Raw genomic sequence first — 27,057 nt, forward strand, 5'->3', positions numbered from 1 at the left:
AGGCCAAAGCATGACTTAGCACAAGTGAGAAAACATGCACAGTATCGCAGAAAGGAGATTGTGGCCTGTTTGCTGCCCTTGGATTACTCTGCTGTCATGCTGGATTAAGCCATGCTTTGGGTTCATGATTCTATTATATGAAACTGGGCTCATGGCTTAGCTTTCTGCAGGCAGTCCATGATTTGTAACAAAGATTTGTCCTATGCTTTACAGATCTTAGTTTGTCTGGGAGAGCTAAACCACAAGCTGAGGTTGAGACGACATACTAAGCCAAACAGTGATCATTGCCTCAATGGGACACCATTTTATGTTTCTCTACGCTTACCAAAGGAAACACTAGCCTAGAAATTAATGAATAAAGAATTGGGATTCTTCACTGATAGCTTACTGCAGGGTCTGAACTTAGGGTCATTGGAAAATGTTTTGTAAGAGAAACTAAATTTTTATCTTTTCTTTTTTTCTAAAAAAAAAAAAAAAAGAGTTTCTCTCCATGTTGCTACAGGGATGCTTGCAGAATTTGTGCCTGCATTCTCTAAAACACAGTGCAGTAATACATCCGCAAACGTCTGCCTCGTCCAGCTTCCATTCTGGCGAATGTCCGCGGCAAACCCGGAGGTAACGGAATGGGTTACTTCCGGGTTTGCTGCTCATGCATGAACAGAAGTGCTAAATTGCGCATGCGCAGAAGACATGGCACTTGGCCCTGCGTCTTTATCGGCTAGTGGCCAGGGCTCCGGAATGGATCCTGGTTGCAAAACAAGGTGCAACTGTAGTTCTGTCCTTATGAGGTTGTTTGCACTTGAATTCAGTCATGGATTTCAGGTGAAAACAAAAACAGCCAATATGTGGGGCTTTCTCCCCTTCTGCTCCTGCCAAATGATTCATATTCATTCTCTCTAACAGATGTGTATTACAGTGGTGCCTCGCAAGACGAAAATAATCCGTTCCGCGAGTCTCTTCGTCTAGCGGTTTTTTCGTCTTACAACCCTATTAGCGGATTAGCGCTATTAGCGGTTTAGCGGCTTAGCGGCTATTAAAGGCTTAGCGGCTTAGCGGCTAAAAGGCTATTAGCGGCTTAGCGGCTTAGAAAAGGGGGGGGGAGCGAAAAAAATCGCAAGACTCGCAAGATGTTTTCGTCTTGCGAAGCAAGCCCATAGGGAAATTTGTCTTGCAAAGCAACTCAAAAACGGAAAACCCTTTCGTCTAGCGAGTTTTTCGTCTTGTGAGGCATTCGTCTTGCGGGGCACCACTGTACATACAAAATCTGTAATGTAAGATGCTGTAGTGTAGTATATTCATTCCCACAGGGGTGACCATGTTAGTCTGTTGAAGCAAAAACAACGAGGAGTCTGGTGGTACCTTAAAGACTAATAGATTTATTGTGGCAATATAGAAGTCATCTGAAACTAAATATTCTTGACATCAACCTAATTACTTGGCTATATGTTGAGCCTTGGTTATCCTCAGCTGCTCTTGTTCTCATGCTTTTATTCTAGTTGTCAAGTGAAGTGTGCTTCTGAAAATCTGCAGAAGCAATAGTTTCTGTGACATGTTATATCACTTTACTGAACTTTTAACCTGTCTTGTTCTCAAAAAAAGACAACATATGAATAACCAAGGAGAATTTTATGGTTCCTGAAATATTTTCATCAGTTTTAACAGGTCCCAGAAAATGAGACAGAAGTAATGAACTCAAGCCTTGAATGTCTGTAGCGATGTTTAGACAGGAATCAAGTAAGAGGTATTAGTGTTGTAAACAGCATCAAAACACATACACGGAGCAATATGGGCCCCCAAATATAACATGATGAGCTTGATTTCCAGATATCAGAAACGTTCAGAAAGTTATCAAATCCGTACTAGTTTTGAAGGTCAGCTAAAACCACACCAAAAACTTCAAGATTTGTGGTATCCTTGGTGGTGCATTGCAAAGCCATTTGATCTTGAAAGAAAGACAGCGTAACAATATGGTAGCACAAACCTGTACATGTCTTCAAAAGTTGTATTTATTCTGAAGCCAGCCATTAAGGAATTTATTTGAACTAAAAAGCTCGTTCTATGGGCTTGGAGGACACGCAGGTGTAGTTGGTGAAGTGGCAGTGATCTATCAGCCACATTGGGCTGTGAGCTACCAGAAATACCAGGTTCCTTGCTAGCTGTAAACATCTCTGAATCTTCTGCGTTCTCCCTGTTCTCAGGGTGATAATACATTTCAGGTACAAGGAGCTGGAACTGTTGCGGTCCTTAATTTATGCTGTCATCCTATTGCAGCATCATTTTGGGGGAGACAACTGTTTAGTAACCAGAATGCCTTATTCTACATTCTGAGCATCTACAGCTATATCACCCACTGTTGGTCGGTACAATACGCCAATGCTCTCTTTTCACAAAGCAGCAACTGCTTGTTCCACTACTTCCCTGCATAGAGCCATCATGCTCTCATAAAGGTTAAGCCATTGATTTGGAGTTTACTGAAACACAGTATACTGAAATGGTACTGTAGATGTGACGCTCCTGTTGTTCTGGGTGGAAGACGTTACACTCATTTGGAAGTCCTAACTGAATCAGATTGTTTTCAAGTGGTAAAGCGAAGGTTTGATGTATTGTGTGTTGAATTGTCTCACCCCATCTTATTATGATACAATATTAAAACAACATACAGACTGTGTGTCCATACATTTCTGGTCAGATATTTTGTACTCAGCAGGCTTTGTAGGGGCTCACTTATCCAACATGGTGGATGCTTTCATGGTGTTGTTGTTGTTGTTTAGTCGTTTAGGCATGTCCGACTCTTCGTGACCCCATGGACCAGAGCACACCAGGCACTCCTGTCTTCCACTGCCTCCCACAGTTTGGTCAGACTCATGCTGGTAGCTTCGAGAACACTGTCCAACCATCTCGTCCTCTGTCATCCCCTTCTCTTGTGCCCTCAATCTTCCCCAACATCAGGGTCTTTTCCAGGGAGTCTTCTCTTCTCATGAGGTGGCCAGAGTATTGGAGGCTCAGCTTCACGAACTGTCCTTCCAGTGAGCAGTCAGGGCTGATTTCCTTAAGAATGGATAGGTTTGCTCTTCTTGCAGTCCATGGGACTCTCAAGAGTCTCCTCCAACACCATAATTCAAAAGCATCAATTCTTCCACGATCAGCCTTCTTTATGGTCCAGCTCTCACTTCCATACATCACTACTGGGAAACCATAGCTTTAACTATACGGACCTTTGTTGGCAAGAGATAAAAGGAACTACTGGCAAGTTTGGCCTTGGAGGTCAAAACAAAGCAGGGCAAAGGCTAATAGAGTTCTGCCAAGAGAACAAGCTGGTCATCACAAACACTCTTTCATGGTGTAGAAGTTCTCAAATTATATTTGGAAGGTGTCTTCAATGCACAACAGACTCCCTGGCAGGACTCAAAATATGTTACTGAGCTTGCCAAACTTACTTCTTCAACACCAAATTGTATATGATTCTTTGCCTTCACAATGAGATGATAAGAGTATTTATCTGCTTGAAAAAATGTGATAGAGAATATGGTAAATGTAATTACTTTCATTGCCATGAAGAAAAATATTTGATTTTCACTGGTGCTGCAAAGAAACTGGTCAGAGCCCTCTCATAGCCATATCTGGGTGGTAGGCTATTTAGGACTGCTTCCTCCTAGAAATTCACAGTCAATTGGATTCCAGGGCACTTTGCAGAATGTAGATCCTAACCTTGATTAGTGTCCTTTTAAAGTTTTGTTGAACTTTGGAACTGCAAACTAATTGGATATTGGCTATAACTAATAGCCTCTGGCCTGCAGAAAGTTCCAAAGCTCCATTTTGTAAGGTTTATGGAGCTTGCAGAATTTGATCTAATTAATATGTGTATTCTATTTCTGCTACTTAGAAAGCAATCTCCTAGCTCTCTATCACTTTCCATTGTTTTTGCACCAAAAGGCATATGTTAAGCATCCCTAGATGTTCTAGACATTCTAGAGGATGGCTAGGCAATGTGGTAGCCTCCAGGTGTCATAGACTACAAAGTTTCCTCAAGCAGTATGTTCAATAGTAAGAGCTGATGGGATATTGCCCGGCCCTGAACTTTTCCCATTTCTTTCCAGAGACAGAAATGTTTCACAGACCTGAAACATTGTAGATTAGATTAGATTAGATTAGTACTTTCAGGACTAGCTCAGTTGTCAAACACTAAAATACTTAATGTGAATTAACCAAGCTAATGACATAAATTTGTGTGTGTGTGTGTGTACAGTGGTACCTCGGGTTACATATGCTTCAGGTTACATACGCTTCAGGTTACGGACTCCGCTAACCCAGAAATAGTGCTTCAGGTTAAGAACTTTGCTTCAGGATGAGAACAGAAATCGTGCTCTGGCGGCGCAGCAGCAGCAGCAGGAGGCCCCATTAGCTAACCTGAAGTGGTGCTTCAGGTTAAGAACAGTTTCAGGTTAAGTACGGACCTCCGGAACGAATTAAGTACTTAACCCGAGGTACCACTCTGTGTGTGTGTGTGTGTGTGTGTGTGTGTGTGTGTGTGTGTATATATATATATACAGTGGTGCCTCGCAAGACGAAATTAATTCGTTCCGCAAGTCTCTTCGTCTTGCGATGCACGGTTTCCCATAGGAATGCATTGAAAATCAATTAATGCGTTCCTAGGGAAACCGCCTTCAGACCAGGTCCGGGGACAGTCTGTCCCCCGACCTCTTCTGAAGGCCGGCGGGGGGCGAAAGTCTTTGCTCCCCCCCTGCCTTCAAAGGCTGTCCACCCAGGCTTCGCGGACCTCTCCGCAAGCAGCGGCAGCGCTGCCGCTGCTTGCGGAGAGTTGCCGGCATGCTGAAGCCTGGGCGCACCGAGATCAGCACGCCCAGGCTTCGCGGACCTCTCCGCAAAAAGCGGCAGCGCTGCCGCTGCTTGCGGAGAGATGCCGGCATCCTGAAGCCTGGGCGCGCCGAGATCAGCGCGCCCAGGCTTCGCGGCCCCGCCCCCGGCATCGGGACATGGTCCCGATGGCGGGCGGCGGGGGGAGGCGTTCCCGCCCGTCCACCGGCATCGGGGCATGGTCCTGATGGCGGGCGGCGGGGGGAGGCGTTCCCGCCCCACCGCCCGGCATCGGGGCATGGTCCGGGGCTTTTAAATTGCCCCGGAACAGCGGAGAAGTCCCCCGCTGTCCCGGGGCTTTTTAAAATGCTGGCGGGCGACAGCGGAGGCTTCGCTCCCGCCCGCCAGCATTTTAAGATCGCCCCGACAGCGGAGAAGTCCCCCGCTGTCCCGGGGCTTTTTAAAATGCTGGCGGGCGACAGCGGAGGCTTCGCTCCCGCCCGCCAGCATTTTAAGATCGCCCCGACAGCGGAGAAGTCCCCCGCTGTCCCGGGGCTTTTTAAAATGCTGGCGGGCGACAGCGGAGGCGCTTCGCTCCTGTCCCGGAGATTTCCCTATGGGCTTTCGTCTTGCGAAGCAAGCCCATAGGGAACTTCGTCTTGCGAGGCGTTCGTCTTGCGGGGTACCACTGTATATATATATTTGTGTGTGTGTATGTATGTGTGTGTATAGATAGATAGATGATAGATAGATAGATAGAAGAGAAGAAACCTTGGCTACAGATCATGGTTAGCAAGGGGGGAGCTTAACCATGGGCAAAGGTTCAGACAACACCCCATGCCAAGCCTTCTCTTAGCTCAGTGTGCCACAGGATTATGAAAAAGACCAGGAAGCAGTAGAGCAGCTGCAAGCAGTTTTCTCTCTCGCATGCTGGCTATTTCGTTTTAACAGCTAATTTTAGTTGATGCTCTGGTCATTTTGCATTAGTCTAGAGACAATGTTATTTTGTGTAGCTAGGACATGTCTGCTAGCATTATCTGCCTTTACCGTAAAATTTAGGGCCTGGGATGGGAAAGATTTTAGAGGCCATGTTAAGTTCTTATGGCATACTTTTAACATAAATCAAATATGTCGTGCTGAATATTTTTAAGAATGGCGGGAAGAAACCTCAATAGATTCCTGAAATTTGTATGAACTGTGTCAGGAATCTCCCTAAGGACTGCATCTGTGCAAAACATTCTATTTTACTTTATAGCGTTTTTAATTCATTTGCAATTATTTGCTGCTCAATGCAGTCCAGTGAGTGCACCAGGACGCAGTGCAAAAAATTATTACGCAGTAGTGAAGACTTCAGTGTTTTAACTCAGGGTTACAACAGAAGGCAAGCAGTTAACAATGATTGCAAAAATAATATTCACAATAACATGAAACCTTTTTTTTATCACATTATGAATGAGTAAAAAAAATTGGCTCAAGGTCTGTAGCTGGCAAAGTAAATCTTGCCATGACGAGAGAAGTTGCTGTAGTATGAGAAGCCAACAAGACGTAAATTGTCTGCATATCTGACCAGTTTGCTTCCCCTTTAAGGAGTGGCTCTAAAAATTTAGTTCAGTTCTCAGAAAAGGTTGGGCAATAAAACAATGCAGCTAGGAAAAACTCTTAAGGAACAACCATAACATTGCATTTGGTGTAGAAGTGTTAGGAATGGAATTGAGCCTTTTCATTAAGACCCAGCTTTCATTTGCTCAAAGGGACACATTTTAGGTAGCCTGGTCTTTCAAAGACAGGATGCCTTAAACCAGTATTTAAAGGTTCTAATAATAATCGCAAAAAGGGAAAGTAGGGTACTTCTTATCAAGAGATTTATTAAGGTCCCAGATATTTGCTCCGTAAGAAAAACATGGTGTAAGTTTTCATTTCAGCACAGCAGAAAACCAGTATTTCTTTTTTTTATTTCTTATCAATGTGTTTTGAATAAGTTATTATTATTTTTTTAGAACTGCAAGCTGCCTTGAGAGTTCTAACTGAAACAAAGGGTGAAATGTCATGTTTTATGAATGAGCTTTAAATGATGGGCTGTATTCAACATAGCACTTACTTAAGTAATTCCATCAGCACAAATGATTTCTGCTAGCATTACAGAATGCACTCCTCTATCCTCCCCCCCACCCAGACCTCACTCCATCTGTTATAGGGGTTTTCCCAACCCTCTGGCGCAGATTGGAGAAGGGTGATGGGCATAAGGAAAGTGAATATACTGACAACCTAGCTCTATACCCCTCAAGTCAATGCAGCTGTTGTCTCAATTTCAGTACATCTGGCTATCTAGTTTTGGCTTTCTGTTTCATCTTCCATAAACTTCAGTCTTCTCTCATGTATTTTTCGCTCTATAAGACGCACCAGGCCATAAGGAGGAAAACAAGAAAAAAAAAAATCTGAATCCTAGAAGGCAGAACAGCAAGAGGGATCTGGCTTCTGGGATAGCCTCTTGCTGTCCTGGCTTCTGGGATAGCCACACGCAGCCTCTCCCGGGCAGTGGGATGAAGGCTCCCCCTGCCCGGAAGAGGCTGCGCGGGCCTAAGGCAGAAGCCAGGACAGCAAGCGGGGCACCGTTCTTCCTCCCGCTTTGCAAGAGAGGCGCTTCACTGAAGGGGCGCTGCGCAGCTCTCCCTCTGAGCAGTGCCATTCGCTCCATAAGACGCACTCAACATTTCCCCTTACTTTTTAGGAGGGAAAAAGTGTGTCTTATGGAGTGAAAAATACGGTAGGTTGGATGAACTGCACATTTCTTTACTGATATATACTTATTGTTGTGGTGTACATTATCTCCTTCTCTTGACTTGGAATAATTAAGAAAGTTCCAGTTTTAGCCTTGCGGTACTGGGGCCAATTGCTGATTAATAAACATAGCAGCCATGTGAAATAATTCTGCCTGGCGGCTGCCTCCATTTTGAAAACCATGCAGGTGGCATGACTTGCCATTCAGGAAAGCCTTCTGTCAATTTCCTCCATCCCTCTTTCTTCCCACCCACTCTTGTTGGTGTGAAGGATCAGAATGTGTGCAGCCTATGAATGCTCCCTGTCTCCACCTTCATGAAAGGTCAATATATCTAAGCCAATGTACTATACTCTTATGTAAATATAATTGCTACTTATAATACCGAAATTTCAATATTAACTTACAGAACTGAATTTCAGCATGAATAACACATGCAAAGACAATCAAGCTGTTATTGCAGAGAAAGCTAATCAGAATAGTTGAATTGTACCTGATTGGAAATAATCAGCAGAAAATGTAATAAATATTAACACAGTTTCAGAGATTTACTTAGATTACATCTGATTAACTTTCTTCTTCTTCTTGATAGAGCGCTCAAATGACTAGAAAAAGAGATGGGGTGGATGAAAATGTATTTGAGTATTAACAGTTTTACAAAGCAAAGACATAATTTATCGATATCTAGTTATAGTTTGTGTTCTAAAAATAATACAGTAATGACTCTTTTAAGAAAACTAGTTGAAGCTGTCACAATCTTTTCCCCCTTCAAAACAATTGAAACCAATTGCAACTCTTTTTTTTTAAACAAACTATATTATTGGAAAATCCAAACAAAATTAAGTACTCATCAGCCTAATTTATTTAAATAGAGGAGAATTAAGCATATGCTTCTCTTTTTGATCAAAATTAAATGTGTTCTGTTTTATTTTCATTGCTTTTTCTTCTTCTTAAAACGGAAGATAATACTGTGCACGCCCCTGTCCCATTTTCATCTTTCTTTATATTTTAGCTCAGCTTCCCCATACTTTACATGCACTGGTCTTCTAGAAAATGTAAAGCCCTCCTCTTACTTACACAAATATTGGTTGCTGAAGAGTTACACTGTATGTTTGGGACACGTGCCCAGACAAGTTTTTGTGTGTGTGAATGCAGGATAAATGTGCTACTTCTCCCCAAGAAGGCTGGGTATGAATGAATGAATGAATGAATGAATGAATGAATGTGCTTACTGGCTTCCTGTTCTGTCTGGTGCCAGGCTATTGTTTCAAAGCACACCCATGGTAAGAAAGTTTGTGTGAAAACACTCCCAGGGTGAACCCAGCACGGGGAGGGGAAATTAGCGTGAAATAGCTAAAAAGCCCTATTTATTTGTGCTGGATATTAATGGAATAATATTTAATCTTAAAACATTTAAAAACAAGTGCCTTGTGCTTTTGTCAGTTTAAACCAGTGTCTCCTGAAGGAGTGTCTCCACCCCCATCCTTCTGCCCGGACACTGAGGTCCAGTGCCAAGGGCCTTCTGGCAGTTCCCTCGCTGCAAGAAGCCAAGTTACAGGGAACCAGGCAGAGGACCTTCTTGGTAGTGGCACCCGCCCTGTGGAACGCCCTCCCACCAGATATCAAAGAGATTAACAACTACCAGATATTTAGAAGACATCTGAAGGCAGCCCTGTTTAGGGAAGCTTTTAATGTTAATAGACTATCATATTTTAATATTCTGTTGGAAGCTGCCCAGAGTGGCTGGGGGAACCCAGCCAGATGGGCGGGGTATAAATAATAAATTATTATTATTACTGCTACTACTACTACTATTATATCTGCACTCATGAAAGTGTGAGGTTTGCTGCTTCTTTTCTCCCTCTCCAGTTAGGTAGGATCCTGCCTCCACGCTTTCTCTCACAGGAAATGAAAGTTCAGTGTATAATAATTCTGAACGTAGGCTTCTCTCCTCTCCTCAAGTGGCTACAACCAGTTGAAAATATAGAACTATTTCACATACACCCTTGTTCTGTAATTATGCAACAATTACTGATAGGGAACCTGCTGTAACAATTACCTGAAGTGACAGAACGATGGGATATTTTGTTCCAGAAACTGAAATGCACTGTTATTTGCTTGATAACCCATTACTCTAGCTCAGGTGGCACATGAAAATATTTTCCTGGTCAGCCCATTTTCCTTAAGATGCATTTGTGTTGCACTCTTTTGTTTTCCTATTGCTGATCCTCAAGATTCCAACACAGAAAACATGACTCCTGGTGTAGACATGATTGTTAGTCATTTCTGTATATATTTCCTGGTTCTAAGGAGAGCCAGTGTGGTGTAGTGGTTAAGAGCGGTAGTCTCGTAATCTGGGGAACCGGGTTCGCGTCTCCGCTCCTCCGCATGCAGCTGCTGGGTGACCTTGGGCCAGTCACACTTCTCTGAAGTCTCTCAGCCCCACTCACCTCACAGAGTGTTTGTTGTGGGGGAGGAAGGGAAAGGAGAATGTTAGCCGCTTTGAGACTCCTTAAAGGGGGTGAAAGGCGGGATATCAAATCCAAACTCTTCTTCTTCTTCTTCTAAAATCCAACACCATTTTTCTACTTTGATGTAAGTTCACACTGAAGAAAGCACTGGGCAGGAGATTTATCAAGAAAGCAATTTATTTAAAACCAAGTTGGGTCATTCCATATCAAGTGGTCAAATTTTTCTACCTCATGTCATCCAATTTTCTTAATATTTTGTACACTTGTTGAATGACTTGATTGATATTATTGTTTGTAGCTAATGGGCATTACAATACAATATGAATACAAATTGCACAGCTGCAAAACAAAACTGTATGTACAAAATATATGTGATCCCATTGAGATCCCAAGATGAAATTTTGCAGGTAGCTTTTAGAAATATTACATAATCAATACAATTTTGGAAAATTTTTAATCATTAATTTTTTAATCACTTTTAAAAATTTTGTAACTTAAATTTAAAAATTAAAGTAGGTCCATCATGTGACATATAATATTAAACCCCATGAAGTCCTGAAGAGATTGGTGTTTTTATTTTTGACATATCTCAATTCTGGACTGAGCTTTTAAGGCTTTTGTGTAGTCCAGCAAGGCCAAAATTGTCAATTTTTTAAAATTTCAGACCCTCATAACTCACAAACAGGATGAGATAAAAAAAAAGTTTAAATTCAAACTTAGTTTTGATCATTCAACAAATGTACAGAATATTAAGAAAATTGGATGACATAAGGTAAAAAAAAGTTGGATCACTTGATATGGAATGACCCAGTTGCATGTGAGCCTTGTAGCCTGGGTTAGTTACGCTGAAAGTTGCTCTAAAAACTGGAGGACATGGTATTATGGGCTGGTGTCAGAAAAGAGAGAACCCTGGTTTTAATTCTACAAAATATCGAAGGTCACATCGCATAAATGTTTTCATTCATAAACGTATAGTAAAATGCTTTGCTCTTTCTTGCCTCTTTGCTGCAAACCCTGCTTCATTCATAATAGCTGTACTTCATGCTCCTTCCAGGCTGTGGGATCATGAATCCCAGGGCCATGTTCTCAAACAAATGAAGGGCAGAGCCAATGTGTCTTAGTCAGTTCACTCCAACAAACAAGTGTGTATCTTAGAATGTGCCCCGAAGATTCTGGAGTACATTCCAGGACACAATCTCTGCTGAACTGCTCTTAGTGCTGGCAGGTAAGTCAACTCTGGGAACAATATTCATCTGCCATCTCAGTTGTTGCCGTGTTGCTAATGAAGAATCATAGAGTAGGACTTGCTGACTACTGGAGCATTGGTTGGGATGAAAACCATGGAGGTAAGGGGGAGGGAATCCAGGGCCCAGCCTCTTGCTCACCTCAGGGCAATGGAGGGCCTCCATAAAGGACTTTGGGCCATTTAGCTGGAGGGAGAACGTTGGCCTGCATAACGGGGGTCTGTGGAGACAAACAGCCACAAAAATGGAATCCTAGACTTATATTCTCTGTTGTCGTTTAGTGCTAACTTGAGTGTGCCATATTTCTCCTTGATTCTGGCACTCAAATTTTAAAGTGGTATCTACCAGGCTGAGTTTTATTGATGGTATTTGAACATAAAAGTAGGGTTGGTGCTGTATCGCAACACTGATACATTTCAAGGCAATTAGATGGCGCCCAGGAGTTTTTAGAGTATAACCACTCTCAGGTGAATAACCGCTCCAAAGCTGGAAACAAGAAGAGATGCAGGGAAAATGCTACCATTCTTGAACATTTGTATGTGTTACACATTGTGCTTTTCATCAGTTGTGGGGTTGGTGGAGTCATCGCTTTGACGTAAGAATTGTAAAAGCATTTTTATTTTAAACAAGACTTGCGTTCCCTTCCCAAAGCTCTACCTTGTGTGTTAACCCAATTTTAAAAGTTCTCTGAGATCATGATAAAAGATCATAACATGTGTGTTTTTCTTTTGAAAAGAGCATAGAGGAGATTCATTCACATATATAAACCTATCACAGCCAATGATCTTTTTAAAAAACAACAACAACAACAAATAAACTGTAGCATGTCCATTGCCAGGAACAAGTAGTGGAATGAGAAGATGGTGACCACTGTTGCTTTATCCTAGGAATGTCAGCTCTGCTGGAGAAGAAGCCCGCAGAAGAATGAGAGAGTGTGATGGACTTACGGATGCATTGCTGTACGTGATTCAGTCTGCTCTAGGGAGCAGTGAAATTGATAGCAAGGTTTGCCATCTTTGTTTTTATAGAAACAGTACTCTGAAGGGGGGGGGACCTCACATTAACAGAGGCACATCATACATCCTTCAGGTTGTAAGAATTAAATTTCAGGATCCTTTGCCTTTAAGGAAAGCCTGCACTTACTATATGCTCATGTGAGATATATGTCTGTCATTCTCTCAAATTCAGCCATAGTAGTGGCAACAGGTACTTAGCAGTTAAGCCAGAGGCTCAGACTTTGGGCCTTGCAAAGCCAAAAGGGTCTTCATGCACAGTGTGGGTATAAAAGGAGAACCTCTGGGAAACAGAGGTGAACCGCCCTGACATCTTTCGAGGAAAGGCAGAATATAAATCTAATAAATAAATAAGCAGCATAAGAAGATATACTCGATGTGCTGGACCTTGAATTGTCTCAATGAAGGTAAGCTACCTTGTCTGCCTGCCGCAGTCTCTGCAAGAGCTAATATATCGGGATAGGGGGGTGAGTTGTGTGCTTTTGTGGAGATTTTGTTTGATGATTTTTACAACTTAAATGTAGAGTTTAATTAATGAATGACAACGGAGCTTGAATTATAGAGATGGCCATTACTTTTGTTGATGTGTGTTAAAACTGTTTGATGGACGTTAATTCTTCTGATCACTGGGTACAGGTGTCAATGTTGCCTTTGTTTGGTTTTCCTTGTTTATATTTTCTTAGCCTTCGATATGATACTGTTTTGGATACAGTCAATATTTATGGTTGTTCCCATAATTTTTAAAAAATCGCCATGTGGGTTGGAAGGCGGAGGAATAACTTAGCTGAAACAAAATGCTGCATATTCCTTTTTCTGTAAAATGGCAAGTGTTTCTGTAGGGCTTTATTTAAATTCTTCATACAGATAAACTAAGGTAAATTGGCAAAGCCTAATACTTACTCCCACGGGAACACCAGAAGCTTCCGAGTTTGGTCCATCTAGCATGGCATTGTCAACACAGACTGGCAGCAGCTGTCCAGGGTTTCAGGCAGGGGGAATTCCCAGCCCTCCTTGGAGATTCTGGGAGTTGAAGCAAGGACCTTTTGTAACCAGAATAGATGCTCCACCAATGAGCTGCAGCCCTTGCTGAACTTAGTCGAAATTGGAATAATTTGGTGAAAATGTTAACAGCTTTGTTTTGTCAGCATCATAACTTCATGCCCCCTCTAGGTTATAATCTGCCTTGACTCCGTATTTAAGTATGGCATACTCAACGTCCCTACACTCACATGACTCAATACATGAGCTTTATATCTCACCTGGACCCAAATTTTGAGGGATAACTCGTTTCAATATACAGTCATACCTTGGGTTGAATGTGCTTTGGGAGGAGCGAGTTTGAGTTGCGCTCCACGGCAACCCGGAAGTAACGGAGCGCGTTACTTCCGGGTTTCGCCACTTGCGCATGCGCAGACGCTCAAAATGACGTCACGCGCATGCGCAGAAGAGCCGAAATGTGACACGCGCGGATCCCGTTCGCATCTAGAGGTACCACTGTACTCATAAACATCACATGTAGATGTGACAATGAATGTGAGCAGAGGGTAGGATGACATGGTGTGCAGTCCCACCATGCATGTATCGCTGGCAGGTCTGAAGACATGACCTTTTACACCAGATCAGCAGGTGTAAAAGTATTAGTTAGCACTTGAAATAACATCTGCATTAAGCAGTACAGTGGAACCTCGGTTTTCAAGCACCTCGGAAGTTGAACGTTTCAGCTTTCAAACGCTGAAAACCTGAAGTAACTGCTTCGGTTTTTGAATGCTTTTCGGAAGCCGAACGTGCCACATAACTTCCGTTTTGAGTTTCCCTATTGTATTGAAGCTTCTGTATTGAGTTTTTAGTTTTCGAACGTTTTGGAAGTCGAATGGTCTTCCGGACCGGATTACATTCGAAAAACGAGGTTCCATTTTATCTGATAGTTAAATCATGGTTGCATGACAAGAAGGAAGAGCTTGTTTTACAGATATGAAGTTTATCTTAGTTTATTTGTATGAAGAACTTAAATATAAGTGTGTGACACTTTTCTTTCCCACAGCAAAGCTGCCAATATTAAATTTCAGCACCCTGGCTTAAGAGTGAAGACAGCAAAGCGCTAGCTGTGGCTAGCATCCTTTTCCAGAATATTTTGCACTTCACATGTGTGTGAAGGACTGCTTCTTTTCACCTTCTGAACTTTTCAGATTGCTAGGAAAAGCAAAACTGGCCCTTGTGTTTGAGTACACTTGGCAGCAAAAAGCAGCACATCCTGAGCTGAAGCATCTTTGTTCTGTGAAATTTTATATGAATGGCCCAGTAATTGATGTGTGTGCAGATTACGGTATGTCATATAATAGCCTAAAATCAATTAGTGAGTAGTAAAACAATGAGGGACACAGGTGGCACTGTGGGTTAAACCACAGAGCCTAGGACTTGCCGATCAGAAGGTCGGTGGTTCAAATCCCCGCAACGGGGTGAACTCCCGTTGTTCGGTCCCTGCTCCTGCCAACCTAGCAGTTCAAAAGCATGTCAAAGTGCAAGTAGATAAATAGGTACCACTCCTGCGGGAAGGTAAACGGCGTTTCCGTGCGCTGCTCTTGTTCGCCAGAAGCGGCTTAGTCATGCTGGCCACATGACCCAGAAGCTGTATGCCGGCTCCCTCGGCCAATAAAGCGAGATGAGCGTCGCAACCCCAGAGTCAGTCATGACTGGACCTAATGGTCAGGGGTCCCTTTACCTTTACCTAAAACAACTCTAATCTGCCAGGTTATCATTGTAGTCAGGAACGCAATTCATGCAAAGCCGTTTCTGCCTGCCCTCTCCCCCCAACAAAACTCCTTCTTCCTGCTGTCTCCATGAGCTGCATAAAAGCTGAATCGGTAGCTGCATATCAAAGCTTCTTGAATCACCTTGGCAAACAGAAAATGAGGCGTTGAAATGCTTCAGAACTGGATCTTCTGAACTCGTTGGGATCAACGAAATCCATGCTATTTCCTTACCAGGCACCCAAGAGTAGGAAAGAATTCTAAACCTTAGCAGAGTCTTCTGTTCTTAAGAAGATTCCTTTTTTGGGGGGTAAATGAAGAAGAGTGTTCTATTGTATAAAACTGTAAACGAGGTAAACTAGAGTCCCAGTTCCAGCTGCACACAGGAGAGAACAGAATGCCTGGCACATTAATTCATAGCATTTAGAAGAATAAGGGAGAAGGGAGTCTTCAGAACCTGTTTGGATCAATGAAATCCATAGTTTTCTGTACACTGCTTTGCAGTTAAGCGGCATATAAATTGTTTAAAGAAGATAAAATAAGTAAGTACTGTATTGCCTGAAATACCGTAATTTTTGCTCTATAAGACTCACTTTTTCCCTCCTAAAAAGTAAGGGGAAATGTGTGTGCGTCTTATGCAGCGAATGCAGGCTGTGCAGCGATCCCTCTTGCTGTTCTGGCTTCTGAGATTCAGAATATTTTCTTGTTGTTTTCCTCCTCCAAAAACTAGGTTCGTCTTGTGGTCTGGTGCGTCTTATGGAGCGAAAAATACGGTATATGCCGCACCCAGATATAAGACATACATGGGGAGGAGAGAAAATACCCGAATATAAGCCACTCCCTTAAAATTCCGCAGGCACTCACACCCATTCTGTTTTACCGTGTGTCTGTTTCAGCAGAGATATCGTAAAAGCCAGTTTTTGTAAGGTCGTGAATTTAAGCCGCCCTTTTAAAAAGTGAGGCTTATATTCAGGCCAATACGGTAATATCAGGGCCTAATAATCGGTGTCTATTGCTTCAAAATACAGTTTAAGTTTTGTTTCTGTGTTTTTTTAAAACATAACAGCTCAGAAAATGGGGCTGCAGCTGACATACTGAAACGCGGTACTACTGTTGCGAACGAACTTATTATTCCTGTGAAGCAGCATGGGCATTGATAGTGCCATCTACTTCCTCCTCTAAAGCTAATATTATCGCAGACATCTAAGAACCAATGTACACACACTGGACACATGTGGACCTTTCTCAAACAGCTTCATGACTTATGAAGCCCTGTATGAGCCCTACAGACCATGCCTCCCTCAGTCCTCCCTCCCTTCCACCAAGCACCAGCTTCAGCACACAGCTCTAGCTTATTAGCCAACATTAAACCAGAATTTCCTGGTTGCAGCCAAGATCTCCACACATAAAACCGAGTGCAGCAGGAAGTGTGGAGTGACGGAGGAGGAGTATGCATCTACTGTGGTCTCCCATGGCATCATAAACCACGATGATCTAAGTATCATTAGCATAGAGGTGGTATGGAAAGCCAGATTAGAGAGGACCAAAAGAAGAGAGTTAGATGAGAGAAAGTCGAGGCAAGTTGAAGCAAGAAGCCATCAAGAGCTCTATTTATTTTTTTCAAAATAGGTAAGGCGATGGCAGGTTTGAATGTACAGTGGTACCTCAGGTACTTAATTCGTTCCGGAGGTCTGTGCCAGATGGCAAATGGATGGGGCCTCTCCCCCATGTTTTAGATAGTTAGAAGGACAAAGGCTGAGTTTGATGTGAACCCCTCCTTCATAGGCTCAGGTTGTATATACAGTGGTACCTCGGGTTACGTACTTAATTCGTTCCGGAGGTCCGTTCTTAACCTGAAACTGTTCTTTACCTGAAGCACCACTTTAGCTAATGGGGCCTCCTGCTGCCGCCGTGTCACCGGAGCACAATTTCTGTTCTTATCCTGAAGCAAAGTTCTTAACCTGAAGCACTATTTCTGGCTTAGTGGAATGTGTAACCCGAAGCGTATGTAACCTGAAGCGTATGTAACCCGAGGTACCACTGTAGTAAGGAAAGAACCAGAGGAACAAGATACAGTCATAACCTCGGGATAAATATGTTGAGCACTTTTGGGTTGCACTCCATGGCGACCCGGAAGTAACGGAGCACGTTACTTCTGGGTTTTGCCGCTCGCGCATGTGCATACGGTCAAAATGATGTCACGTGCATGCACGGAGCGGAAGCAGCGACCCGCGCACACGCAGACGCGCTATCGCGTCTTACGTTCTGTTCGGGATGCGAACAGGGCTCCGGAACGGATCCCGTTTGCATCCCGAGGTACCACTGTAGATTGATAATGTGCTGGAGAGGAGGGGAAATGACAACTAGACAATTGGAAGGGATAGGATACAGGACAGAAGGGGGGAAGGGTCTCCGTTGGGTTTCATGATAGATGGTCATAGAGATCCCCTATTCAGGGAACCATGGGTCTCATGAAGAATTATTTTATTTCACTTACAGTGAAGGAAGCAAGGGTTGAAACCACACGAGCAGCAGGCCCATTCACTGTTACAACTCTCCACCCGCTAGCTACATTTCTAATGCCAAAATGTTAAGAAGGCTGAACCATTTCAAATTCAAACAGAATTCATTATCAAATGAAAGCAACTCTATTTAAAAGCAAAAACAAAAACCCAACACTTTGGTGTCCTAAATTTCAGCATTATTTCCATGCAAAAGAGTAAGAGCTGAGATTCTTCATTGCACTATATGATATTTCCATCACTCTGAGATGGACCAAATTGACATATGTAATAATTTCACTAAGTCTGGTAGCTTAGACAGTTCAAATAAGCAGCTTAAAGAATGGATGGCTCTCTAAAATACACTTTATTTCTTGGTCCCATCCCCCATTATCAATCCATGTGGGGTTCATGCAAGATAAACACATAAGACTATAACATAAATAGCCTTTCCCCTCTGTGCTGTAAATGGGAAAAAATCCAGTTTACATATCACATTTTAACTTTAATTCTACCCCCTTTCACAGTGGATTTTCTCTGAAATTTGTTTGATACTGTTAACTATTGACTCAAACTCCATTCCCTCAATCAAAAAAAGGCTTTGCAACTTCTTACATGCTTAACTAAGGTGGTTTTCAGTTTGGAAGCACCTATGTACGAACATGAAAACTGTCAAAAGCAGGCTAGCACCTGACCTCTGATGTGCAGCTGCCCCAACACCATTGTAGACATTGGAATTGGCCATTTTAAGAACCTGCCTTTCAGGTTTTTCATAGTTTTACAAATGGTAGCTGCTAGTCTGGGGAGTACCCAGTGGGGACAATTTTATACCAAAAACAATGTTCTAGAATGAAAACCTTTCTGTTGCATGTGAGAATCCTAAAATAATTTTCCATTCATTTTTATCTTCCTTTTTAGACCGTTGAAAACTGTGTGTGCATTTTAAGGAACCTCTCATACAGACTCGCTGCAGAAACATCTCAGGGACAGCAAATGGGGACCGATGAACTAGATGGCTTGCTTTGTGGCGATGCCAATGGAAAAGACGCAGAAAGTTCGGGATGCTGGGGCAAGAAGAAGAAGAAAAAGAAATCTCAAGATCAGGTACTGAAAGTGACTTACAGTGGCAAACAATTAATGGCTGTGCTAATGCACTCAGCCAAGAACCAAACTGTGCAGTGAATAAAGACAAGAATAACTGGGGAAATGGTTCTGATCCAGTGTCATTGTTTAATATTGGTGCTACTATCATTTCTGTCCATTTAGGACAGAGGGGGCAACAGAAAATAGAATAACAGTAGATTCAGTGCTGGAAATAGGCACAGCCCAGTGACCTGATGGAGATGGAGATATGGTGGGTCAGCCAAGGACAGGAATTGTGTACCCGTGTGTGTGTCAGCCTGTGTGTGTGTGTGTGTGTGTGTGTGTGTGTGTGTGTGCGCATGCCTGTTAGAGTGCACAAATGTGTGTGGTGTAGTCACACCCAGTTTTGGCAACAACAACTGCTGATATACGCCCTAAAGCCCAAAAAAGAGTTAGCCAGCTGTGATTTAGGGAATATTTCATTTAGCATTACATTACTTGAAACAGCGTTAAGGCTAAGCACCCCAGATGAAAAGATCTTTAAGATTTCAGGAATAATTAAATTAACCTCTGGATATTTTCTAGCACATAGCTCCACTATGCATTGATCGGTTTGCTTTCAAATGCCAAATAAGGGAGAAAAACTTTAAAAGATAGATCTCAGGCTTATGCTTGTTTCCTCGTGAAGGCAAAAATCCACATGGATTTTTAATAGTGTATAATCCACATGGATAATTAAATTTATTCTGAACAAAACTTGTCCAAATAGCCTCAAAAATAAGAACATATGGTATGGTATTGCAGTACAGCTCTTCTATTTGCTACAGTCTAACATAAGTTTCTAGATCTATTTTCTAACTGAATGAATAGTTGCTTCCATAATTGATGTTGAAATTATTTCTCTGTATGGCAGATTGACTGTTTCTAATACTGTTAACCTGATTGAAATTAGGAAGACCATCCATACGCAATTACTTCTCTCAAGAAGAAAAATAGGTTGAGGCTAGAGCTCCTGATCTTGCCGGGAGTTGCCAACTAGCTTTCAGCTTACCTCAACTTCTGATTTGCCTCTTGCAATAAATTTGAAGTTTAGAAAATTCCATTTTTTTTTCCTTTTAAGCAATTGAAAATCAGAATCCACAAACCTATGGGACCAAAATCTATGAAGAGGTAAACAGAAATCCCCAAGAAAGTGGAACTGATGCTTACATAGCTATACTTGTGTATGCAGATATGACATACATAATAGTTAAGTCAGTTAAGTCCAGTCGCAGACGACTCTGGGGTTGCGGCACTCATCTCGCTTTACAGGCCGAGGGAGCTGGCGTTTGTCCGCAGACAGTTTTTCCGGGTCATGTGGCCAGCATGACTAAGCCGCTTCTGGCACAACGGAACACTGAAACCAGAGCAGCACACGGAAACACCATTTACCTTCCCGCTGGAGTGGTACCTATTTATCTACTTGCACTGGTGTGCTTTCGAACTGCTAGGTTGGCAGAAGCTGGGATCAAGCAACGGGAGCTCACCCAGTCGCGGGGATTCGAACTGCCGACCTTCTGATCGGCAAGCCCAAGAGGCTCAGTGGTTTAGACCACAGCGCCACCCACATCCACATGCATACATACATATAAATACAACTTGATGCAGTTATCGAACACTATAGAAGTCTAAAAACCAGAACAATAAGCAAGTGTTTACAGCTGACTGAAAAGCAACCAAACAAAATTCTACATGCAGTAAATAAACACCTGTAATTCCACCCTCAGCTGGAATTCACTTATTTTCAGCTAAATTGATTGTGTTGCTAGAACCCCAGTGACACTGAAGCAGACATAGTTTAATTCATTTTAGTGGGACATGTATTCCTGCTCTATTTCCTTTTTATGCTAAAAATGTCAAGACTTTAATTTTATTTTGTCGCTTTATTCAGTTTACATTTACTAGCGCAACCGAGTACTTTCCATGTTTTCAGTTTATTCACTGTGGCTTACAGAAATTGTGCTTTCCTGACACAAAGATGCTCTGGCACGCTGACTCTTCAGATGTCTTTTTTTTTTTTTAACTTGTGAAGGTTCTTTAAGGATACTTAATAAAAAAATAAAATGAAAAGGGCTTAGAGGCCCAAGCATGTTGCACAGCATGCACTAAAACAAATGGTTCAGAAAACTTTGCTTGACCCATAATTTGTGAGTCACTGACACGTTTGCCTGTAATAGCTCCTAAAGAAACATTAAGGCATGCTGTGCTGATTCCTTTAGGGAAATGATTCAGGGCTAATTTGCGCTTGGGATTCTGTACATACTCTCTTGAATCTGTATGAGGTAAAAAAAACACACACATAGGTAGTCCCTCAGCTAATTTAGACGTTATCTGTGTTCCATAAAGACACGTAATACTAGTGTGTTTTAATGAAGCCAACTGACACCGTTTTAGCCATCATTTTTGGTAGTTTCACATTTTGCAAATATTGGTGCCCCACAGAAGTCTCCTGAATTGGGAAGCTCCTCAGTGGTTCCTCAGGAAACCTAGATTCCTGAGTTATCACCTCCTCACTCTTAACAGTTTGATTTTCTCTTAGAAGCTTCCATTAAACCTCATTTGTATCTTAAGGTTTAATTCCCAAATAGAAAGGGTTCAGTCTGTTTTCCTTAGGAAGTGACTGGAGTTACCACCTTGTGTGGGAAAGGCGGCTATTTATCCAATGGTAGCTATATTTACATTTCTTAGCATCTCATGGTAGTTCTCTCTCCCCTGTTGATCTCAGACTCTTTAGTTAGTCATTGGTTGAGAGAGATGGGGAGGATTTTCTAGTCTACGCTTTTTTCTCGAGATTTTGAACGATTGTGGGTTAAAGAAGGCCCAGCTTATTGTGGTCCAGAGGTTAGTAAATTTGGATTTCTGCTATCTAAGAAGTAAAGCCAATAAATCTTGTTCTCCATTACTATTTAATATCCCTATAAACTGTGGAATCACCACAGTTGTGGTATCTATAGACATTAACCATTTCAAAGTATAAGAGGGCATTTTCTCTTGCTCGCTTTAATGTGCTGCCTTCAGCATTGTTAAATGACTGATTTAATAAGATCCTGGTTAATAAACGGCTGTGTCTGGAGCAGAAGCAATAAAATCTATTCAACATGTCCTTCTGCACTATAGTAAGTTTAGAGGGAGGTTAATTCTCCCTCTACTAATGGATTTTCCTGGAACATCTCCTGCAAACTTACTAGTGATGTACTTAAGGGATGTTCCTCCTATGTCACTGAGGGGATTCCCAGGTGTTCATTTTCTTAATATCAGTGCAGATCAGAAGATTTATTCTTTTTGCTGGCTTCTATCTAGAGAGGAAAAGAACATAGAACAATTTGTACTTGTTTTATCTGCTGCAATATTTTAACTGTTGCAGCATAGCCTTTATTCTGTGCTGAATTTTATCAGTCTGTGAAAGTAATATACTACTACTACTGTTTGGTTATACGGTATTATTTTAATTCTCAGTATTTAATGCATCTTTGACATAGTGTTCTAATCTACTCAGAAGTCCCATTGCGTTCAGTATGGCTTACTCCCAGGTACAGCCTGATAATGTTTTTTTTTCTGAAGACAGAATCATTCTGACATTTTCCTATTGGATATCGTAATTCCTCTGTAATATACTTCTGATTATACTCTGAGGCAACTTTTTTCTAGTTCTGTAATCATTCTCTGTCAGAGCTGGGTAAAGGCCTCTGCAGAGCTCTTCTTGTCCATCAGTCTGAAGGGTTTAATATCCTTTTCTTAGAATAAGGTGTGCATGGAACTGTGCATGTAATTTTAAATTTATGTTCACTGGACTGTTATACAGCATGAAGATAAATTACACTATCTTCAGACTTTAGATTAGTATAGCGATAGAAACCCCCAAATCTCTTAGATTGATGTTTAATATTTCTAATAATGTGACTTGGGTTTTTCTCGGGGTTTCTTAACCATGGTAATATTTCTCAACTTCAGATTCACTCCTGCACTAAAACCTCCATGTATGATTATAATCCAACAGGCGAAGTAGGATCAGAAATTACTATGTGCAGAAACTGTGACTATGGCTCCTATAATCTCCTTGATTCCTGTTGGCTATGGCAGCTGTATTACTGGTTTAATCAGAATACAATATCAAATATCACAGAACTGCTGGTTAAAAATGTTACAGAGCAACATAGATTTCATTCTAAACCATTTTTCTAATGCAGCGTCTTAACTCTGTAGCCAATGAAAGACAATTCTCTGGATTTGATCCAGAGAAAGACGAGTGCCACTCTGCATGCCATTAACTGCCATCTGTTCACCAAGACGAGTCCCTTGCACATGCCCGGGAGTCTTTGGGGTACAAGCAATTATTTTGTAATGGCAATCTATTTTCAGAATGTTTATAACAATAATGGTTAAATGGTTGACATTCCAAGAAGTCCGCAAAAGAGTCCGTCGCAGTTTATTTGTGAAATAAATCAACGATTTCTCTTATGCCTCTCACAATATGCACAATGCATAGAATGCGTCAAAGGCCTAATTTTCACAAAACCACAGAAGTAAACATTTCTGGACGTGAATAGTTCCTTTGATAGATAGCTTGTCATACAAAAACAAGCTATCAGATTCCATTCTACCTATAGTCTGGTGGGTACAGTCCATATTATAGCTTTGTTGTTGTTTAGTCGTGACCCCATGGACCAGAGCACGCCAGGCACTCCTGTCCTCCACTGCCTCCCGCAGCCTGGCCAAACTCATGCCGGTAGCCTCGAGAACACTACCCAACCATCTCGTCCTCTGTCGTCCCCTTCTCCTTGTGCCCTCCATCTTTCCCAACATCAGGGTCTTTTCCAGGGAGTCTTCTCTTCTCATGAGGTGGCCAAAGTATTGGAGCCTCAGCTTCACGATCTGTCCTTCCAGTGAGCACTCAGGGCTGATTTCCTTCAGAATGGATAGGTTTGATCTTCTTGCAGTCCATGGGACTCTCAAGAGTCTCCCCCAGCACCATAATTCAAAAGCATCAATTCTTCGGCGGTCAGCCTTCTTTATGGTCCAGCTCTCACTTCCATACATCACTACTGGGAAAACCATAGCTTTAATTATACGGACCTTTGTTGGCAAGGTGATGTCTCTGCTTTTTAAGATGCTATAGCTTTACCACTAGGCAAAAAAAAATCACACCATTCCTGGCATTGTTAGGGTGTCACTTCAACTCATCCCAATAATCATAGTTGACACTGAGAAGTCACCAAGGGTTATGTTTTCAGAGGATTTTGTAAGGATGAAGATCCCTCGGGATCTCGTTGATGTCATGGTCTTGATCCATGATACAAGAATCATAACCCAAAATCCTACGGATAAACTCGACAGTATTAAAATGGAATATTGTAATATGAAGGAAGTTATGCCAGAGTAAATTGTGCATTTTAACAACGTGCAGTGCAACTGATATTATTTCTTCAATATTTGCCCTTGCCTATTCTATACATATGCTCTATCTATTAAGGAAACAGTTTTTGGATCTGTTGGTTTTCTCCAGGTTTATGGTTATCATTACTCTTAAATATAGACATAAGATGAATCAGATCCAAAATAGAATTTTCATTCTGGGTGACCCACCTGAAATCACTGTGACCTTCTGTTTTATCTTCTGTCATCAATCATGAGCTACAACAGCAACATTTCACAACTGATAGACAGGTAAATCATGCTTGAGCGTCCTAGAGAGAGAGATGGTAAACCCTAATGCATTAAGATCCAAGTTGCATAGAAAAATTCTCTCACTGAGTAGGCTGAAACTCGCAGATTGGAAAGCAGTTAAAATGTGGTTTTAATATATGTCTGAGGAAATGAGTGAAACAGCTTATGGCATCTGTAGAATGTCCTGTTGGTTCTTTTTAATCTGCGGTTATTTAACAGCAGTCCAGTCTGTCTATGAATATTAGTGTATACGTGTTCATTTGTGCTCTGCATATTACTCTGGCTTAATTTATCCATTCCATAGGATTAGAAATTCTGTATAACTCAAAAATGTACATAGATCTATACCAACACTAGCTGGCTTGTCTTAAGACGCCCCTGTTTGCTTTCTGTTTTCTAGTTCCTAGGTCACAGCTGCTGCCTAGACCCAACTATTGTCAATATTTTGCCAACCATCCATATAGTTCCATATTATTACAGCTTATTGTGTTTATTTATGGTTTTCATCCTCTCCAGTAATTTCTTTTTCTGTCTGATAGATGCTCATGATGGAATTTCTCTTGCTGCAAAATCGTAGCAGCTTTCTGGGAAGAAATCTCAAATTGCCTTAACTTTTGCATGCCCTCTTCACTTTTTAAGGAAAGAATTGTATGTTGCAGAAGTGCTTCAAAAAATATCTCCTTTCTGGCATGTTAATGGAGAAGCTGGCTTCAGCATCATATCTGCAGTCTCTATTTCCCCCTTCCTCTTGTTATTTTTTATCCTATCAGTGTGAGAGGAAGGGTAATGCTAGATTCCTTTTCTTTTCTGTTTCCCTACTGTAGCAGCAGAAGCCCAACATCAAGCAATGTCATGTAAACTACTTTCATGAAAGGTCAACTAAGATGGAGGTGTCACTCATGCATGGTCTACCAGTATATAGAGATATGGATATTTGCTAAAGTCCTCATTATCCACTAATGTGTGTTTAATTTGCAAAGCGAGAGTGCATACTCAGAATTGTCTTAACATTTAATTAATCAGCATTAAGTGATCTTGCATATGCACTTTGGTTTGCTTAAGAGCATAAGAAGGCTCCATCTAGTCAAGCATTCTTTGTAAGTTTCTCAGCTACCCACAGACCCTGGCTGAATCTAGACACATTAAAAAGAAAGAAAGAAACCTTACAGGAAAACGCATTCTAAAGCTCGTAATGGAAAATCACATTGAGGAAGGATCAAACTCTACAGCGTCATCTGGTGTCGCATGTTTATAACGCAGTTATAACGATATAGTCGCCTGAATGTAGCTGAGCAACCTATTATTATTTTATTTAATGGTACCCTAATACAAGATTTCTCCAAGCAGCTTACACAAAACACGCACATTAAAACCATACCCTCTCTCCCCAAACACAAACATACCAGAAACCTGCATACAGGATCCATTCCGGAGCCCCGTTCGCATCCTGAATGGAACATAAGACGTGACGGCGCATCTGTGCGTGCGCGGATCGCGTTTTGCGGCTTCCACGCATGATGCCATTTTGAGTGTCTGCACCTGCGCAAGCATCGAAACCCAGAAGTAACACACTCAGTTATTTCCGGGTTGCCGCGGAGTGCAACCCAAAAGCGCTCAGCCTGAAGCACATTCAACCCGAGGTATGACTGTATCATAATCCGTTGAAAGCCTGGGGGAAGAAAAACACCCAAAGGATGCTAATGTTGGGGCAGGGCAAGTGTTGCTACAGAAAGCAATCTGTAGATGGGTATGGGCCACAACAGAAAAGGCCTTCTCTCTTATCATCAGCCCCCAAACCTCTGTCAAGGGAGGATCTCGAAGAAGGGTCTCAGATGATCAACAAGAGTCTGAGTATGTTATGGTCAGACAAGGCATTCCGTTCAATAGATGGACCATGGACTGACTTCTGCCTACTCCCAAACTAAGGAATCTTTTCTGGGAAAGGGAGAACATGTAGAAGAAAATAGAGGTTCTGGGCTGCCCAGACTACAAGACTCCCCTTGGCCTTGCTGACGAGGTCCAAAGGAAAGCAGAGCAATACATTTGGCACCAGCTTCGCTGCAGGAGTTGCCGGAAAGAGGCGTACAAGCAACCAACCATCTTAGGGACTCCGCTCTGGATTTCTGTAGCGTTTATTCCTTAGCCTTTGCTTCTACTAAGCAGCGAAGGTTTAGGATCAGAGGTTTTCTTCTCCTAGATGGGCTGCCTTCCCAGGTTGACAAGCCCCCTCTGCCCCTCACTTCCCTCTACAGCATGTGCAAAAACCACCTTCTTGATCGCTGGACCCACTATTGGTCTCATCCACTCAATCCTCCGGAGCCTCTACTGACATGCAGTTCTTTGTTTTTGCCACCTATTGCCCCTATTGTAGTTTAATATATAAACCACGTAACGATTTCATGCCTTATAATAGGAGCAAAAGCATGTTAAAAGTGTAACTGATACCAGACTCTGACAAATGTTAGCAGATACGGGTTACATACGCTTCAGGTTACATATGCTTCAGGTTACAGACTCCGCTAACCCAGAAATAGTACCTCAGGTTAAGAACTTTGCTTCAGGATGAGAACAGAAATCGTGCTCCGGCGGCAGCAGCAGCGGGAGGCCTCATTAGCTAAAGTGGTGCTTCAGGTTAAGAACAGTTTCAGGTTAAGAACGGACCTCCGGAACGAATTAAGTACTTAACCCGAGGTACCACTGTATT

At 42.1% G+C, this 27,057-nt stretch overlaps 1 protein-coding gene across 12 annotated transcripts in view; it reads left to right on the forward strand.

Annotated features, from left to right (window-relative positions):
- Positions 1-27,057, forward strand: part of LOC114601005 (catenin delta-2) — a 252,358-nt gene that overhangs the window by 158,480 nt on the left and 66,821 nt on the right. For all 12 annotated transcript variants that reach the window (XR_013394043.1, XM_077933366.1, XM_077933370.1 and 9 more), the window contains 2 exons: positions 12,194-12,311; positions 18,486-18,671. Coding sequence is in view for 11 of the 12 variants with exons in the window: in XM_077933366.1 (XP_077789492.1) it covers positions 12,194-12,311; positions 18,486-18,671 (304 nt within the window). In the remaining variant the exon portion in view is untranslated. The remainder of the gene's footprint in view (positions 1-12,193; positions 12,312-18,485; positions 18,672-27,057) is intronic.

This window comes from Podarcis muralis, chromosome 8 (assembly GCF_964188315.1).
Source record: "Podarcis muralis chromosome 8, rPodMur119.hap1.1, whole genome shotgun sequence".
NCBI classification, from domain to species: domain Eukaryota; kingdom Metazoa; phylum Chordata; class Lepidosauria; order Squamata; family Lacertidae; genus Podarcis; species Podarcis muralis.